General features: G+C 40.9%; 1 protein-coding gene across 2 annotated transcripts in view; it reads right to left on the bottom strand.

Moving 5' to 3' along the window:
- Positions 1 to 13,628: 13,628 nt before the first annotated feature.
- OSBPL10 (oxysterol binding protein like 10) overlaps positions 13,629 to 20,418 on the bottom strand; it is a 308,560-nt gene continuing 301,770 nt past the window's right edge. For both annotated transcript variants that reach the window (XM_088026469.1, XM_028107049.2), the window contains 3 exons: positions 18,627 to 18,809; positions 16,060 to 16,213; positions 13,629 to 13,777 (listed from right to left, as the gene is read on the bottom strand). In XM_088026469.1, the coding sequence (XP_087882595.1) occupies positions 13,733 to 13,777; positions 16,060 to 16,213; positions 18,627 to 18,809 (382 nt within the window). In that variant the 3' untranslated portion in view covers positions 13,629 to 13,732. The remainder of the gene's footprint in view (positions 13,778 to 16,059; positions 16,214 to 18,626; positions 18,810 to 20,418) is intronic.

The following is a 20,418-nucleotide window of genomic DNA, read 5'->3' on the forward strand; positions in this document are numbered from 1 at the left end:
GGATTGAGTCCCACATCAGCCTCCTTGCTTAGCGGGGAGTCTGCTTCTCCCTCTGACCCTACCTCCTCTTGTGCTTTCTCTCTCTCTCACTCTCTCGAATAAATAAAAATCTTAAAAAAAAAAAAAAGAATTTGCTAGTAAAACATTTGGGCCTAGATTTCTCTCTGTGTAAAGGTTTGTAATTGCAGATTTAGTTATTTTATAGACGTAGGATGATTTGGTTTTTTACTTGTCAGTTTTGTTGAAATTGTGTTTCTCAAGGAATTTGTCCATTTCATCTAAATTTTCAAGTTAAAATCATGTCCCTTAATTTTAATGTTTTCAGATTCTATAATGATGTCCTTTTCATTCCTAACATTGGTTTTCTTTTTTTGTCTCACATCCCTGTGTGTTTCTGTCTCTGTCTGTTCTCTCCCTCATTACCATGTTCATTTGCTTTGGCAGTTCTTAATCAATTTTGTTAATTTTTTTCCTTTCAAAAACCAGTTTATGGCTTTGCTGACACTTTCTACAGTATGTGTTTTATTTCATTAATTTGTGTCAATTTTCTATTTCTTTGGACAGGAGGTGTTCTTTTTAATGTGTTGATTTCTTTTCCCAATATATGAATTTAAAGTTATAAGTTTACTCCAAATATAGCTTAAGTCCATTCTTACAGATTTTTGATGTGAACTATTCAGTTTAATGTATATTTTAATTTCCATTGTACTTTCCTTGAACCATGGGTTAGATGCACATTTCTTGATACTCAAATGTGGTGATTTTCTAGTTATCCTTTTATTATTGTTTTTACCTTAATTGCATCGTGGTCAGATAATCTGACTTTAGCCCTTTGAAAATGGCTGAAATTTGCTCTGTGGCCCAACATATAGTCTATACAGGTGTGTGTATAAATGTCCCTGAAACTTATTACTTGCTGAGGATGGTGTGTTAAAATTGTAGGCAATTAACAAGTTTGCCTAATTGTCCTTGAGCTGTCAATTTTTCTTTATGCGTTTTGAACCTATATTATTAGGTGTTACATACACTTGGAACTTTCTTGGTAAATTGAAGCTTCAGTTTTTTGGGAATACCAAATCTTCAGTAACACTTTTTGTTACAGCCTACTTTGTCTGATAAATAATAGTGTTTTATCAGCTTTATTAAGATGATTGCATGATGTATCATTTTCAGACTCCTAATAGTCCTACTTTGGATCTCTTGAGCTTGTTGGGTTTTCAACAGCAAGGTTTAAAATTCTTAGTCATCTTTTTAAATATTGCTTCTCCTCCATTCTCTTTGCCTTCTGAGATTGATTAAACACAAACCCTCTTTATTTGGGTCTCTCCTTTTGCTCCTCCATTCTGTGTATTTTCTCCTTAAATTCTCTCATTACTTATGGCTGATCTGATGTTAAACTCATTCACTGATTTCATTTTACTTTATTCTGTTTTTCAGTTCTAGAATTTATCCCAACCGGTTTTTTTTTTTTCTTAAGGTTTACAGCTGAGCCAATGACATTTTCAATCTTTTATTTAACATGGTGGGCATAGTTGTTTTAAGCTTATATGAATAAATCCATGGTCTAGAGCTCTGTGGGTCTTGTTTCTATTGCGTGGGGATTTTTTCCTGTCATTCATGTGATCTTATCTCCCAAAGTGCAGGCGTTTTTGTGTGTTCTAAACATATTGAAGAAATTGTATGAGGAAGTTCAGGCCTAGGTTGTTTTCCTTTCTAGAGAGGATTTGGTTTCTGCTAGGTTATCTAGGAAACCAAGCCAGAATGACCTTTATGCAATTTAAGGGATGATATACAAAGCTAGCCTGCCGCCCCTAGGTAAGGGCTAGCTCATTATTCTAGATTGAAACTCTTCAAGGATCGTACCCATGCAGATTTAAATATCAGCATTTATCCTCTTAGTTCTGCAAAGTTACTGAAATTGGTGTCTCCCAATTTCCAGGAGGAAATGGCCCCAAATGCCAAGCTTCTCTCTCAGGATTTCCATCTTTTCCTAGATTCTGGGCTGGTGATTACTGTCCTCGTTCTATGAAGTCTTAAAGCAGATGTTATGTCTTGTCTAGCTTTTCTACTTGTCCTTAGCCCAGGAATTGGCCCAAACTCCCTAATCCACCACTGTCAGGAATACTTAGAAAATATGGAATTTTCTTGGAGAGTTATTCTTAAATCTTAAAAAGAACCTGGAGGTCAAATCAAGTCTCTGCTTCTGCGAAATTGGCTTCAGTGAAAGCTGGAGATCAATTGGGAACCAGAGTGACGAAGTGTGATACTGTGCATTCTCTTATAAACTCAGCACACTATCTTAATTATTCAAACAAGCTAGATAGATTAAAATATCTTCTGTTCTTTGCAAATTGAGATTAGCATGGATCAGAGCTCAGGCCTATAGCCTGCTGAAGGAAATACATACTTTTTAAAATGTTTTTATGGCCCTATTGACAAAAAGACTACACTAGCAAACGTTACAGGAGGCAAGCCCACTTTCCATTTTGTATCTTTCAGTTATATAGAATTAACTTTTAGGTTTGTAATCTGTTAACTTTGTATATGGCTTGATGTAGGAGCCACATACAAACTATATACTAACTTTAAGTCTTGAAATCTGGTAATATGAGTCCTATACCTTTGTTAATGGCCTTTTAATACTTACCCTAGGCCCACAAACACACTGGGTATTTTGGGCAACGCAGTTATGTATCATCACCTAACCTGCAACTGACATATCTAGAGTTTGTGTCGTTCTTAAGAACAGAAGAAATCCAGATGGCAGTATATGTAAAGAAACATACTATCAGGTTAGCTAAAATGTGTAAAGTAAGTAAGTTAGGATGTACAAAAAGTGTCCCATATTGTTGGTGAAACTTAAAACCACTCTGAAAATACACATTCCCCATTGCCCAGTAATTCTAAGTCTGGCAAAAACAGCTGATTGGTAGCAGTATGTTCATATAAGGGAATAGGATAAAATGAAAAAGAATGAACTACATTTATAAGAAATAACTGATCTTAAAAACGAGTTTAAAAGACTAAAGGATTATATAAGATTTCATTTATATACAGTTCCAAAAAAACTAATATATGGTGTTTAGGAATCTAACAGTGTTAAAGCTATAAGGCAAGGCAGGATGTGATTATTTTTTTGTGGAGGTAGAAGGGATAATTTGGGGGCTTTGATTACAAATGGGTAAGGAGAGTGGTTCTGGAGTGGTGACAATGTTCTGTTTCTTGAGTTGGAGTGTGGTTACATGTGTCTGCTTTATTACACTGTACATTTGATTTTTGTATTGTGCTTGTATTATACTGCACACAAAATGAGAGCAAGGTTGTAGACTAGGAAGCTCTAGGCGCTCATTTCTTTCATGAAAGTGTTAAAAACAAAACCAAACCCACTAACTTTCCCAGAAAACCAGCAGTGGTCGATAGCACTGAGTAAATGTCCAATCAAGACAAAGTCACATTCAAAAATGTCATGTTTTTATTCAACCTTTGTCTGCCCCCCCTCCACCCTCGTGGCATGATCAGGAGAAAGCAGTCTTCCAGCTCCCAGTGATCTTTCTCAAATAGCAGGGAACAGGACAGACCTTATTTGCAACACTGTCATGTGTCTAGGGCTGCCTGAAAAACTGGTCTGGTTTTTGCCTAACTTGGCTCAGGGAAAAGTGTTATAGGCTGGGGAAAGCTGCAGGGATACTACAGACCTGGAGATGACCAGGCGAGAAATTACAGGTCCAGGAATGAGAACAGCTAAGGCCACGTATGAAAGGGGAGTAAAAAAACAGCACGCAGCCCTAAGGAAGACATGGCCAGAGAAGACCTGAGATGACCTTCAGTCTCCCCCTTGGCTGATCCCAAGGCTCAGACACTGCAAGTTAATGAAGGTCTTTCTGGCACAGAGCCAGTTTGAAAAGAGTGGAAGAGACAATTTTTTCAGATGCCTAATTTTCAGCAAAAGATCACAATGCACATGAAGAAACAAAAACATGGCCTAGTCAAAGGAAGAACATAATGTGACAGGACTCATCTGTTAACAAACAGGCATCAGACACACTAAAGACTTTAAACCAACAGTCTTAAATATGCTAAAAGTAAAAACAGTCAACAAACTAAACTGAAAACAACAAAATATCAACTAAAATAGGAATTAATCTTTTTAGAAAATCAAATTCTGTGGCTGAAAAATGAAAAGTTGACTGGGGGTTTAACAACACTGGAACAGAAAAATCAAGAAAACCGGTCAACTGAAGTTATTTGGTCTCAGGAGAACAAAAAATTTTAGAAATCTGAAAACCGCCTACAGGCCACCATTAAATGGATGAAAATACATTATGGGAGTCCCAGAAGGAAAAGAGAGAAAACTGCAACAAGATTTGAAGAAATTGTGGCAGAAAATTCCCCAAATTTGAGGAAAGGTAGGAATCTACAAATTCAAGCAGCTCACTGAACTCCCAAGTACGTTAAACCCAAAGGAACCCACAGACCACACTGAGACATTATAATCAAACTGTCAAAAGCCAAAAGCAAAGAGCATCTTGGAAGCAAGAGAAAAGTGATTTATAACATAAAAGCGTTTGGATTATCAGTGGGTTTCTCAGCAGAAACTCAGGTCAGGAAGCAGTAGTGTTGAACAAAAATAATTGTAAACGAAGAAATCTATACCTGTCAGCACTGCCCTTCAAAAATGGAGAAGTTAAGAAATCTCCACATAACAAAAGCTGATGGAGTCCATAACCACTACCCTTGCCTATAAGGAATTAAGTCTTTTAAGTAGAAATAGAAGGCTTTAGATAACTCAAAGGTATACAAAACTATACAGGTAAATACATGGGCAAATATGAAAACCAGTATTATGGTTTTGGGTCATAATTCCAGTCCTGTAATTCTACAGGACTTAAAAGTGCATAAAAATAATTGTAAGTCCATGGATACACGTAGAAAGATGTAATTTGTGACATCAGTAACAAGGGTAGAACTGTAAAGGAGTAGAGGTTATGTGACTGAAGTTGGTATTAATTTAAAATAGATGGCTGTTACTTTAGGACGTTCTGTGTAATCTCTTGATAACCACAGAGACGACTAGATAACAGATAAAATGAGAATAAAAATGTAGCACTACAAAAATTAAATACAAAGGAAGATAATTGAGGAAATGAGAGACAAATGAAGTTGGAAAACATAAAATGACACACAGTAAGTCCTTATCTGTAATTAATTTAGATGACACTCACCAATCAAAGACCAACACTGGCAGAAGAGATCCAATAATTATGCTGTCTACAAGAGACTCATTTAAGATCTAAGGACACATGCATTCAAAGTGAAAGGATAGGAAAAATATTTCATGAAAACAATCAGGATTGACTATACTAATATCAGACAACAAAGTCAAACATTTATAAGACACAAGGTCATTACACAGAGATAAAAATTAACTTGCTACTATAACATAAACATAGAAGCACCAAATATCAGAGCTCCAAAATATAGGAAGCAAACATTTACAGAATTGAGGGAGAAATTGCCCTACAATAATAGGAGACTTCAATACCCCACAATCCATAATAAAACTATGCAGGATCAATAAGGAAATAGGAGACTTGAACAACTCTGTAAGGCCAGCTGGACCTAACATGCTTATACAGATGGCTCCACCCAGTAAGAGCAGAATATTCATTTTTCTTAAGTGTGCATGGGACGTTCTCCAGGACAGACCATGTGCTAGCTCACAAAACAAGTCAATAAATTTTAAGACAAACCATACAAAGTATCTTTTCCAGTCACTATTCAATGAAACAAAATCAACAGCAGAAGGAAAACTGGGTAATCCACAAACATGTGGAAATTAAACACACTCTTAACCAGTGGGTCAAAGAAGAAATCACAAGAGAAATTAGAACATATCTCAAGACATAAAAATAAAAGCACCAAAATGGGATGCTGTGAAAGCAGTGCTAAAAGGAAATATATAGCTGTAAACACATGTAAAGATCTAATACCAACAATCTAATTTTGAACCTTAAGGAACTAAAAAAAATAACGAAACCCACAGCTAGCAGAAGGAAAGAAATATTAAAAGACTAGAGCAGAAATAACTAAAATAGAGAAAAAAATACAAAAATGAAATTAAAAACTTTCTTCAAAAAAGATCAACAAAATTGACAAAGCATTAACTAGACTAAAAAAAATCAAATGAAAGTGGAGCCATTACAACAAATTTTGTATAAGCAAAAGGCTTATAAGAATAAATACCATGAACAACTGTACATCAATAAATTGGGATGATCTAGATGAATTATACATCAACAAATAGAACAAATTCCTAGAAACATTACCTACCCAAGACTGATTCATCAAGAATCAAAGTATGAAGAAGACCAATATCCAGAATGAGATTGGATTGTAATTTAAAACCTCCTGAGAAAAACCCAGGACCATATGACTTCACTGGTGAATTCTACCAAATGTTTAAATAAGAATTAACCACCAATCTCAAACTCTTCCAAAAAACTGAAAAGGGAACACTTCCTAACTCATTCTATGAAGGCAGTATCCTGATACCTAAGCCAGAAAAGGATACTACAGTAAGATTATAGATCAGTATCCCTTACGAATATTGATGCAAAAAATCCTAATAGTAAATTCCACAACATATTAGAAGTATTACATATCATGACAAAGTGGGATTCTCTGAATGCAAGGATGGTTCAAAATATGAAATCAAACTCATACACCACACTTTACCAGAACAAAGGGAAAAACACATCTCAATAAAATGCAGGAAAACCATTTGACAAAATTCCACAAATCTTTCATGATAAAAATACTCAACTAGGAATAGAAGGAAGCTATCTCAGTAAAGGTTGTATATGAAAAAAGGCACAGCAAACAATGAAAGCTTGAAAGTTCTTCCTCTTAAGAATCAAGATACCAGCTTTGCCGCTTCCTTTCATGTACTGGAAGTTCTATTCAGAGCTATTAGGCAAGAAAAGGAAATAAAAGTCATCCAGATTGGAAAAGTAGTAGTAAAACTGTTCACAAAAGATACAATTTTATATCTGGAAAACTCTAAAGATTCCATACAAAAATGTTGGAATAAATACAGCAGAACTGCAGGATACAAAGTCAACACATTAAAATCAATTGTTTCTGTATTCTAACAATGAACAATCCATAAGAGTAAAATACTTAGCAATAACCTAAGGAGGCAAAAGTCTCGTATAGGCATACCTCAGGGATACTGCAGTTTCAGTTCCAGACCTCCACAACAAAGCAAATAACCTCACTAAAGCAAACCAAATAACCTTCCTGGTTTTTCAGTGCATATAAAAGTTAAAACTACACTATTTTATTAAGTGTGCAACAGCATAGTGTCTAAAAAGCAAGGTACGTACACCTAAACTAAAAAACACTTTTTGCTGAGGAAATGCTAACCATCTGAGCTTTCAGCAAGTCCTATTTTTTTTGCTGGTGAAGATCTTGCCTTGTTGCTGATGTTGATGGCTGCTGACTGATCAGGTTGGCAGTTGCTGAAGATTGGAGTGGCTGTGGCCAATTTCTTAAAATAAGACAAGTTTGCTGCATCGGTTCTCTCATGAACAATTTCTTTGTAGCATCTAATGCTATTTGATACCATTTTACCCACCAGTAGAACATTGTAATCAATCCTCTCAAACCTTGCCACGGCTTTATCATCTAAGTTTATGATATTCTAAATCCTTTATTGTCATTTCAACGATTTTCACAGCATCTGCACCAGGTATAGGTTCCACCTCATGAAACCATCTGTAAGATTGCTTGATGATCTGTAAGTAGCAACTTCTCATCCATTAAAATTTTTTCATGAAATTACAGCAGTCCAGTCACAAATTCAGGCTCCATTTCTATTTCTAGTTCTCTTGCTATTTCCACCACATCTGCAGTTACTTCTACTGAAGGCTTGAACCCCTCAAAGTCATCCCATGAGGATTGGAATCAACTTTCAAACTCCCCTAAGTGTTGATATTTTTACCTCTTCCTATGAATCATGAATGTTCTTAATGGTGTCTGGGACAGTGAAGCCTTTCAAGGTTTTCAATATACTATGCTCAGATCCATCAAAGGAATCACTATCTATAGCAGTTATAGCCTTACAAAATGTATTTCTTAAATAATAAGACCTCAAAATTAAAATTACCCCTTGATCCATGGGCTGCGGAATGGATGTTGTATTAGCAGGCATAAAAACGTCTTGTATATTTCCATCAGAGTTCTTGGATAACCAGGTGTATTGTCAATAAGCAGTAATATTTTGAAAGAAATCTTTTTTCTGAGCAGTTCTCAACAGTGGGCCTAAAATATGCAGTAAGCCATGGTGTATTGACGTGCTGTCATCTAGGCTTTGTTGTTCCATTTCTAGAGGATAAGCAGAGTAGATCTTAAGGGCCCTAGGATTTTTAGAATATAGTAAATGAGCATTGGCTTCCACTTAAGTCACCAGCTACATTAGCTCCTAACAAGAGTCTCAGCCTGTCCTTTGAGGCCAGGCATTGACTTCTCCCCACTAGTCCTAGGTGGCATCTTCTTCCAATAGAAGTCTGTTTCATCTACACTGCAAATTTGTTGTTTAGTGTAGCCACCTTCATTATTTAGCATTAATTATCTTCTGGATAATTTGCTGCAGCTTCTACATCAGTATTTGCTGCTTCCCCTTGCACTTTTATGTTACGGCTCCAATTTCTTTCCTTAAACCTTGTGAACCACCCTCTGCTAGCTTCAAACTTTTCTTCTGCAGCTTCCTCACCTCTCTCAGTCTTCCTAGAAGGAGAGTTAGGGTCTTGCTCTGGATTAGGCTTTGGCTAAAGGGACAGTGTTGTAGCTGATTTGACCTTCTGCCCAGACCACTAAAACTTTCTCCACATCAGCAATAAAGCTGTTTTGCTTTCTTATCATTTGCATTCATTGGAGTAGCATGTTTAATTTCCTTCAAGAACCTTTCCTTTGCATTCACAACTTGGCTAACTGGTCCAAGAGGCCTAGCTTTTGGCCTCTCTCAGTTTTCAACATGCCTTCCTCGCCAAGGGTAATCATTTCTAGCTTCTGATTTAAAATAAGAGATGTGTGACTCTTTCTTCTACTTGAACACTTAGAGGCCATTGGGAGGTTATTAATTCCAATATTGTCTGTCTCAGAATAAGGAGGTCCAAGCAGAGGAAGAGAGGTGGGGGGTCAGATGGTTGGTGTAGCAGTCAGAACATACACAACTTTTAACATTTATCCAATAAGCCTGCCACCTCACTGGGTGCAGTTCTTGGCACCCCCAAATAGTTACAATAGTAAGATCAAAGATCAGTGATCACAGATCACCATAACAAGTAAAATAATGAAAAAGATTAAAATATTGCAAAAATTACAAAATGTGACACAGAGACATAAAGTTAGCAAATGCTATTGGTAAAATGGTGCTGATAGCCCTACCTTAAGGAAGTCTGCCACAAACCTTCAACTATAAAAAAGCAGTATCTGCAAAGCACAATAAAGCAAAATGCAATAAAATGAAAACGAAAACCACAAAATATTTCTGAAGAAATGGAAGATGAAACAAGTAAATGGAAAGGTCACCTGTGTTTATGGATTAGAAGACAATATTGTTAAGATGTCAATACTGTGCAAAGTAATCTACAGAGTCAGTGCAATGCCTAACCTATCAAAATTCCAGTGATGTTTTTAACAAATCTAGAAAATTCCATCCTAAAATTCATATGGAATCTCAAGGGACCCCTAGTAGCCAAAACAATCTTGAAAAAGAAAAAAGTTGAAAGTCTCTCACTTCCTATTTTCAAAAATTTCAAAAAGCTATAGTAATCAAAACTGTGGTACTGGCATAAAAACAGATATCTAGACCAATGTAATAGAATGAAAGGCCCAGGAATAAGCCCTTGCAACTTGGTCAAATGATTTTTGTTAAGGGTACCAATACCATTCAATGGAGAAAGGAGAGTCTTTTCAACAAATGGTCCTAGGAAAACAGGATATCCATATGCTAAATAATGAAGTTGGACCCTTAACACCATATACAAAAATTAACTTAAAATGGATCAAAACCCTAAACATAAGAGCTTAAAATATAAAACTGTTAGAAGAAAACGTAGGGGAAAAGCTACATGGGGGTGCGCCTGGGTGGTTCAGTTGGTTAAGCGTCTGCCTTCGGCTCGGGTCATGATCCCAGGGTCCTGGGATTGAGCTCCATGTCAGACTCCCTGCTCAGCGGGGAGAGTCTGCTTCTCCCTCCCTGCCCCTCCCCTCCTCAAATAAATAAATGAAATCTTAAAAAAAAAAAAGAAAAAGATGAAAGAAAGAAAGAGAGAGGAAGGAAGGAAGGAGGGAAGGAAGGAAGGAAGAAGAAGAAAAAGAAGAAAGAGAAAGAAAAGGAAGGAAGGGAGGGAGGGAGGGAGGAAGGGAAAGAAAGAAAAGCTCCATGAAGTTAGATTTGTCAATGATTTCTTGGATAGGACAATTAAAAGTACAAGCTACCAAAGAAAAAGTAGATAAATTGGACTCCGCCAAAACCAAATACTTTGGTACATCATGAACCCTATCAACAGGGTAAAAAGGCAACCTACAGAATGGAAGAAGCATTATATATCTGATAAAATTATAAATCAGAAATTATAATCTGATAAAGAATATCCAGAATTTATAAAGAACTACAACTCAACACACAAAACCTAATTAGAAAATGGGCAAAGGACTTAAAAACACATTTCTCCAAAGAAGATACAGAAATGGCCAATAGGCACATGAAAAGATGCTCAACATCACTAATCATTAGAGAAATGCAAAGCAAAACCCCAATGAGATGGCACTTCACACCCTTTATGATGATGATTATAAAAAAAAAAAAAAGTGCTGGGGAGGCTGTGGAAAAATTCAAACCCTTATGCATTGCTGGTAGGACTGCAAAATGATGGAGGCACTGTGGAAAGCAGTATGGCAGGTACTGGAAAGTTAAACAAGGAATTTTCATATGATACAGTACTTCTACTTCTGGATACGTATATCCCCAAAAGAATTGAAAGCAGGTATTACTCAGATATTTGCACTCGCATGTTCACAGCAGCATTATTCACAATAGCCAAGAGATGTAAACGACCCAAATGTTCATGGATAGGTAAAGAGGTGAACAAAATATGGTATATGTATACATACAATGGAATATTATTCAGTCCTAAAAAGAAAGAAAATTCTGACGAGCTTTGAACACATGTCAAGTAAAATAAGCCAGACACAAAAGGATACGTGTAGAATGATTCCACTTATATGAGGTACTTAGAGTAGTCAATAAAAACAAAGTACAATGGTGGTTGTTACGGGCTACAGAGATGGGGGGATAGGAACGCAGAGTCATTGTTTAATGTGCAGGGACTTGCAGTTCGGGAAGATGGAAACTATAGACACAGATGGTGGTGCTGGTCACACAATACTGGGAATGTATTTAATGCCAATCAACTGTATACTTAAAAATTGCTAAAATGGTAAATTTTATGTTACATACATTTTGCCACAATGAAAGTATAAAACAAAACGTGAATTCAGCAAAAAACAGAAAAGCGAACAAATAGAGTAACTCATAACATAGATTGACCTATAAACAAAATGTTAGCTCTAATAGGCAAAACCAAGCATGCTCTTTATAAACCCACAGAGCATGTGTGGTGGTTTAAAAAAAAAAAAAAAATTACTCCAAAAATCAGGACAGTGGTAGTGTTACCTCTATGGTCAAGGAGGGGGATACAATTTTCCAGGGACACAAATGTGGTGTTTAAGGTACTAGCAAACTTGGGTGTCTTTACTTAGGCACTGGGCACATGGGTGCTTATTCTTGGAACTGTAATATATTTTATATAAATCTTCTGTATATATTTCACAATTTTTTAAAAAGGCAAATTGAACCCTCTCCCACCCAAAACAGAAAAGAAAGCGAACCTTGTCCATGTTTAATTTCCCAGATGGTTCATACTTTGGCACAATGTAAGAGTGGAAAAATTTAAACACACCACAGTGATTATTTTGCAGTCTTCTCTTTGAAGATTTTCTTCCTCAGAATAGCATCTGTTTTCCTTCTCAGAAATAAAATGGTTCCACACACTTTATTCTCCCAGATGTCTTAAGACTATGAACCTGAACAGGCCTACTACATTAGGACTTTGGCCAGTAGTAACTTCTCACAAACCATAAAATTCACTAGATAGGAGTTAAATGTTCATATCAACTTGTCAGAACATTTCCATAAATAATGTTTATCTGGTAGTTTTTTTTACTGTGTTTAAAACACCATTTTGATCTAAATATGATTGCTGTTCACATCAAATTAGCAATATCTAACCAATAAAATCTGAGCTCATTCAGAGCCACCAGTTCCAACTGAAATTTTGGATCCCTACAAATAAAATACAAACACACAGTTATAGTACTTAATCGAAATATATTGTCTAATATCTACAAAGTTAACAATTGGTCTTAAGAAAGCAGACAAAAGGCACAAAATCAGTATTACTACAGAGAAGCATTCATGCTACTGGATTTTTATAAATATTCTGAGTGGCACAGTAAAAAATAAATTAAGCATTGAGCAAAAAATCAAATACTTCTTCATTTTCTCCTTGCTTTATATTCTGGTCATGTCTTGACCTCATTTGTAAAGGCTGAGGACTGAAATTCAGCTGAAACCATGGAACGCTTTTGCAGGCTTTATGCGTGTGTCATTTAATCACAGTGGTTTTCTTGCCGAGTTTGGGTCAAACAAGAGAGGCACACTTAAAAAAAAAAAAAAAACCCACAGGAAGTTCTTTTCTCTTTCCCCAAACTAAATACAAAATTGAGGCTATGGTTGTGCAGTTTTGTACATGCATGCGTGTATTTAACTTCTAAAGCCCTTTTTCATCACAAAAGTAGTGAAGTCTTCATCTGACTTGTTTTCTACTGTAAAAGCAGCAGCTTCTGAAAAACGTCTAACGCTTTGCGCAGGAGAAATTGTCAGAAAGATTCTGGGGCAAGGACACGAGAGGCAAATTCCAAGATGGGTCTGCTTCTCCCAAAGGTGCTCCATCTTGGAAGGCTCTGGCATAAACCTTTAACAGCTTCTTGCCCACTCGCCATTCAGCAGGAAATAGCTTCTCTTTCTTAAGGACAAACAAAATGCTCAAGTGAGGAGAGAGGTGAGAATCACAACACTAATGGTAAAGTGAGAACCACCTACACTTCTCCCAGGAATGAGCCACTTTCTACCATAGGGACCTCACCTGGGCCATGCCAATTCACCTCTGTTTCAACAGGAGCTGACTACACGAGAATACTTTTGTGAGTGCAAAACATTTTTGGCAAAGTGAAAAATAGAAAACTTCAAACCTCGTTGATAAAAAGGAGCTCATAATTACCCACTTAAATCTTGGTAAGTGCAGTATTTACATGTGTAATCATACCCAGTAGACATGTGTATATAGTGCATGTGTGTGGACATACGGTGTACTGAGAGCTCACACACAGACCTGGGTACACACACATGCCCCAAATGGCTCTTAAATAAACTCAATCCTAGAGTGGTTTGGTGGTGCATTTTTCACAGTATATCATTTCTCTCTCAGGTACCATTTCTTGAATGATATCAAGAGGTCTTAGTGAATACCAGCAGAACCTTGATACTGTACCACTTTAATTCCTACAAAAACAGGGCTATTTCTGAAAGCTCTACACCTCCACCCCATCAGTGTGCCTTCCAAAGAGGATTGAAGTATACCCAGCCGTCACCCTGTAAGAGAAGGAAGGAGACATTTTATGAAGACCTCTCAGCTGGGCAAGGGGAGAAGCAAAGCTATTTCCCCAGCCTCTGCTACGTTAAAAGCCGAGTACCAAGCAAAGCAGTGCTCCCTTAGCATCCGTTCAGGACTGCCATTAATGCAGCTCGCAGCCACGCCATGCTGGTGGTCTCACTACCCCTCCTCCACCCGGCTGCTCTGTAGATACCATAAATCCTCACATCTTGGCATTTCAGGAGGAAACCCCACAAAATAACCAAAATAACATAGGAAGGGGGGCTTTGTTGGTTTATATCACGTAAGATTAGTTGGCCAGAAAAGCTCTTTGAAACAGTGGAGCAAAAGAAAAAAAAGAGGGTGGTCCGATGAGCAGACAGAAGAGAGAAGGCAAGGCCTGCCTCTGAGGAATTTGCCCAAACCGGTGATTTACAGCCCACCAGCCTGGAGGGGAGTGCCTAGCCAAATCAGCACACACAAGAAATGATACCAAGTATCAGAAAAAGGGCAAGAATCAAAATGGTATACACAATCTGGGGCTTACCTAGAGGGGGATGAACTGAATGGTAACGATTCTGGTATTGGGATGATTTTTATTCTTTACATATCCTCAAGCTTTCTGTTATGAACATACTGGCTTTTTATTAAACCCCAGAAGAACTGTGTGGGTTTCTGGGGTTTGGTTTTGTTTTGTCATCTTATGGGTTTTTCTATGTCCAACTTTTCCCAGAAGCCAGGCAAACTAGTTGTCTCAGAGAGACCAGATCCACCTCACCAAAGGATCCTTGACTGATTTTGTGATGTTTAATTTTGTGTATCAACTTGATTGGCCATGGGCCCCAGATTCAACATTATCTCTGAATGTGTCTGTGAGGGTGTTTCCAGATAATGAGCACTCAGTCAAGTTGATTTCCCTGCCTAGAGTGGGTGAGCATGATCCAATCGACTGAGGGCCCGAAAACAAAAAAAGGTAAAAGAAGGAGGAATTCACCACCCCCCTTTTTTTTTCTTCTGCCTCACTTCTTGAGTTGGGACATCTCCTGCCTTTGGACTCAACTGAATTCTACCAGTGGCCTTCCTAGGGTTCAGCTTGCAAACGGCAGATCCTGAGGATCTTCAGCCTCCATCATCTCAGGAACCAATTCCTCATAACAAATCTCTATGTATTTACATCTCATGCTTCTGTTTCTATTGTTTCTCTGGAGAGAATGGCTAATCTCTGGCTAATACAGATTCGCCTCACCTAGGCAAGGCTTCCCAACATGGTTCTCGCTCAGAGCCTCATAAGGCAGTCTGCTCAAGCAGGCTTCCTGTCTGAACCAGAATCCAACCTTGGAGTCTCGGAGTCCCTGCCTGTGGGGAGCACAGCCGCTGCTTCTGTTCCCGACCAGAAGTCCACCTCATAGCTCTGAACTTGCCCTGCCGCCTCCCTGCTACACAGAGTAACCCTTCCTTGTAGCTCAAGTCAGACACGAGCTGCACCTGGGCCAAAGAAAGCCTCGACATACTTCGATGGGCTCTCAGGGTTGCAACTTGCTAAAATTCCTTGCTCCCATGTGAATATGCGATTTCTCACTTCTTGTGAAGAACTGGACAGTCTGTGATCGCCTGGTGGTTAAGTGGCCTCCACTCCCTTTATGGACTCCTGTGTCTGCCCCAGTCCTCACAGGTCCTTCTCTCACTGATGCTGCCAGGCTCCTGAGGGCCTGCATTAAAAATTGTGGCTGCCACACTTGCATTGTTCCTAATCCTGTTCTCAGAAAGCTTCCCAACTGCTCCGCAAACAACTTGAAAAGCTAAGAACCTCATTGGGCCCCGGGGTACCTTGCCCAACTGCCCAAGGGGTGGGCAGCCTGGTGGCTATAACTCTTCCAGTGTCCCTTTCCCGGGTGACAGCAGAGGTACTGAGGACCCAGGACTCATGCTGGCCTTTCCTGGCATGTCCATCCCCTTTGGCCCATTTGAGGTGCTTCACAGCTAATTTGTTACTGACGATAAAGGAGCAGGGGGTGTGTTTTTGGTTTTGTTTTTTTAAACAGGACAGCATCCAGATCTCCACCCCATTCATTCCTTGCACTCCCCGCCAGGCTGATGGGCTATTCTGACATTAGATGTCAGAGGGGAAGCGTCAGGCGCTCAGTTCTGCCCCTAAGCTGGGGCTGAGCAAAGCCACCCCAAACCTTCCCAGGACCTCATCCATCCAAAAGGCTGCACTGGCAAGACAAACCCATCCGCCTCTCGCTTGGGACAAGTCCCCAAAGGCAGGTGGCAGAGTTACCTCCTGGATGAAATACTTGGGCTGCCACGGTGTGTGGAGGTTCTCCCGTTTCCGCTCCTCCACCCGCTGCTTCTCCTCCAGGCGCCGCTTCTGCTCAGTGGCAGCATCAATGTTCCCCAGCCGCAGGTATCTGGTCACCTCCTGCCAGAGGTTCCTGGGGATGCATGGAGGAGAGGAAGTGGTTGGGCAGGGACAACTGGCTTGACAAGGGTGGTTCTCAGCAAGACCTGGGATTGGGGAGGGCATTTGGGCAGGGGAGCGCATCCCAGGTGCCTCAAAGACCCCTAGAGCCAGGACGAGAACCCAGGACTAACAGGTGCCCAAGTTTCCAGTCCCCTCTTGTCCTGAGCAGCATGCCTCTCTCTGGGCTCTGAGTGTCTAGCAGTGGAATCTAGTCATAACAGCAGTGGTCAGCAGTATGAATACCCTACTATCACAACAACTGTCACAGCAGACACACTGCATAACATGTTTCTAACACTGTACGTATATCTTAGCTCATTTCATCATCACAACCACCCAGTGGCATGGATGCTATATTACCATCCCCATTTTAAAGAGAAAAATAAGATGCACGTAAAGTGACGGGCCCAAGGTCAGCAAGCTGACAAATATGAACAATGGCTATTGATCCACAGGGGAACCCGGTGTTAGGAGTTGTAGACTGGGGGGAGTGGCTGTGTGTGTTTATGTGGCACAATCCATCACGTACCCATGTCTACATGGAAAATCACTTCTCTGCCTCTTCATTCATTCACTGCAGAAGGCAGCCTAGAATGGCTCCTTCTGATGGATAGCTTTCCCCGCCTCGGGATGTCCCAGGACCATCCCTGATTCATACTCTGCTCTAGAGAGGGAGGAAAGGGACTGAGGTAAAGCAGGATACTATCACCCGGGCACTTCCTCATGTAAATGCTTCCGGGCAATTTGGGATTTTGCATAAAAGGACTCTCAGCTGCCCAGGACTCCCCCCGTGACTTTGGGGAAAAGACACCTCTGCAGCCAGGAGTAAGCAAACATTCCATAATTAGATCCACGGCCAGGGAGCACTCCCACAGTACCCTCGGCCTTGTCCACGAGAGGGCCAGAACAGCGGGAAGCACAGAGTGTTGGCATGATGATGCCAAGAAAAGGCAGACAAGGCTGCCAGCAGAGTGGGGACAATCAGCAACCCCTTCTGAAGAGGATCAGAATCAGGCAGCTGACAAGGGGCGAGCTCCTGCTGTAAGCTCAGCCTGCCCACTGGACCTGTCCTGAGTCCCACCATACACAGCCCCAGAGAGAACAATGCCCTGGCTTCCATTTTACAGCAGGAGAAACTTCTAGAATTGGACTATAAAGCTAGGTCCAACCGGCCAAAACAGTGAGGGGAGCGGAGGAAAGAGTGAGGGAAGGGTGCTGGGTCAGATCATGGCCTTTTCATCAGCCACACCTTCCACACACATCTCGAGCTGAGGGAGAAGCTGGGCACAAAGACATCCAAGATGGGGTGCTCTCAAGGGCAGGACCTCCCATGATGAGTCTCATTGTAAGCTAGTGGTCCCAAATTTAGAGGGCAGAGCCCTCTAAAAGAGGTCAGCAAACATTTTCTTTAAAGGGTCAGAGAGCAAACATGGTAGGCTTTGCAGGCCGTGTGGTCTTGGTCGCAACTGCTTAAGTGCCGCGCAAAGGGGCAGCCATAAACGGTATGTAAATTAAGGATCACAGCTGTGGTTCCCCAAAATTTTACAAAAATCAGCCATGGGCTGGACGTGGCCCATGGGCTATAGTTTGCTAACCTCCGGGACTAAAAAATTTAAAAAGGCATATTCTAAGAAGATTCTGCTTCTGTACCTGCATAAACATCCCTTTAAGTGCCTGCAGTATATTCATAGCATAGAGTAGACATATTAATTGGGGGGATACTCCATAATTTACTTTAACCATTTTCCTATTGTTGGACAGGTAGGTGGTTTCTTCTTTATTAGTTTTCTTTTTAGAAAAAAAATACCCAGTTTTATACTTAAAACCCTTTCTGAATTTAAGAATTCTCCTTCAGAAGAGATCCCTACAAATTTAATTTGGGACTACAAAATTAAAGTGAATTCATGAATTTGAAACCAGGGACCCATGCAGCTACACTGCACACACTGTCACTGTAAGTGTAGGTACAGAGTATCAATTTGATCCCATTCTTGCCACTGCTGCATTGTTTTTTATTAATCATGTTGCTAATCTAGTGAGAAAAACACAGTCTCTCATGGCTTCTAGGCACAGTTCTTTGATGACCAGCAGCCCCGAACCGAACTCTGCGATCAAGCAACAGACCAGCTGAGTGGACAAACTCTTTCAGGCCGAGCGTTAAAAGTCTACTGCAGACTATCCTCACAACCCACCCCTACTTACAGAAGAACTGAGCTGAAAGCTACAAAGGATCTACTCCAAAGCCACACGCAGTGAGAAATTCAAGCAAGAACACTATTCCTGGCCCATTTCCATCAGCTGAGCACTCAGCAGCTTCTTCTCTGTCCCTAGGGTCAGGTGCTGAGGAGAGCCCAGCCCCGAAGATACACCCCACCGGGCCCCACCTGGACTCCATGGGCCCCTGCTTCTCCAGGGGTCTGATCTTCTTGGGGTACACTGGCAGTGTGGTCGTGTCGATGATCCTGGTCTCTCCACTGTTGTACGTGAACTCTAAGGTACCGTTCCATTCCCCGTGGGCTTTACAAACAATGGTGTTGGTTGGGTTGTGCTTCACTTCGGCCGTGACCCTGAATGAATGAATGAGTCAAATGAACACAACTTTGCGAGATTATCAAAACAGAGGCTCACACTTGAAAAGCTGTACTCACATGCAGAGATTCTTTTTCATGGGGTTGCAAGGGGGAGGGATTGCGTTTTGCCACTTTGCTTAAAGACTAGTTCTTAAAATGTGACCTACTATTCTTGATCAGAGAAAGCAAGCCTTGGTAGACAAACTGGTGAGGGTCTGTAGGTTAGTCGATCCCAATGCAGCAATGCTAATTGCTTAATTCTGATAAACACACAAAGGTGGTATGTTTTTATTGGGGTGGAAATCAGGCAATTCAGTAGAAACAAAGTATATACTTTTCCCTAAAATAGCATTGAATAGTGCTACATTTTAACCACCAACAGGGCCTGAGAGTACACCCACAACTGCAGGGCAAACAGGACTGCCCACAATCGGCCTGAGACCCCAGGGAAAAAGGAGGGAACCCTTCACCCTGCCACCCGCACATTCCTCTGAGCGAAAGCGGAGCAAAAACCTCGACTCTCGGCACTGAACGCCATCCTCCTCCCAGCAGTAGCTCCGAGAGACCACCTTTACAAGGGCCTTTGTGGAGGTCTGTGCCCACCCCTGCTTCTCCTGCCTGGCCCGAGGGGGGTCCAGGTCTGCAGCTCTCCGGGAGAAAGCTGACCCCAGCTCCCTCTCCACCTGGAAGCTTGACCCGCGGTCAGAGTCACGCAGTGCCAACAGGACAGCCCGCTCCGAAGCAGCCAAGGGTAGGAAGGAGCTAAGCTCCTCTCTTTCTAATGGCCCAGCTCAGGCTAAACCCAGAGTTTTCAAACACAGGCTTGGAAGCTCTCTCCCTGAGCCTGAACACAGCCATGGCTCCTGGGTGCCGAGGTCAAGGCTCATGGGCGGCATCAGGAATCTTCTGGCTGCATGTAGTGGAAGGGTGCTAGTGGGGCGCTGGCAGGGCTTTAATAAATGGTTCTCCAAAGGGAAAAACACCTGATTTGCAAGGTCTGCTATCTTCGGGGGTGCCCTCCACAGCTGATCTCAAGCTACTGACAGGGTCTGAGGGACGGTGGAGCCGTGGAGAAACAAACGCACACCGTCAGCTTGTGCGAGCCGGCACGCGTGCCTGGGAAACGGCCACCGTGGGCACCCCCGTTCCTGGAGGGCACCCGGACACCTCGCATGAACGCCATACGGAAGAACACTTCCCAGGAGAAAGGGCCAAGATGGGAGCCTGCTTATACAGTGATCTGTAACTGCAGCAATAAGAACAACTTAAGGCTCCCCTCAAACAGACTTTCCCTTCAATTTCCTAGGATCAGGCTTCCAAGCTTCTAAAGTGGTCCTGATTTCATAGATGATACGGGGTTCGAGATATTTCATGCAACCAACCTAACATGAAATGAGCTTTCAGGGGCGCCTGGGTGGCTCAGTCGGTTAAGCGACTGCCTTGGGCTCAGGTCATGATCTCAGGGTCCTGGGCTCGAGCCCCACGTGGGGCTCCCTGCTCAGCAGGGACCCTGCTTCTCCCTCTCCCTCTGTCCCTCCCCGTTTGTATTCTCTCTCTCTCAAATAAATACAATCTTTTGTTGTTGTTGTTGTTGTTGTTGTTTAAA

The sequence above is a fragment of the Eumetopias jubatus genome, unplaced genomic scaffold, assembly GCF_037043125.1.
Source record: "Eumetopias jubatus isolate StellerSeaLion01/CBP00866 unplaced genomic scaffold, mEumJub1_p1.0 scaffold_1, whole genome shotgun sequence".
NCBI classification, from domain to species: Eukaryota; Metazoa; Chordata; class Mammalia; order Carnivora; family Otariidae; genus Eumetopias; species Eumetopias jubatus.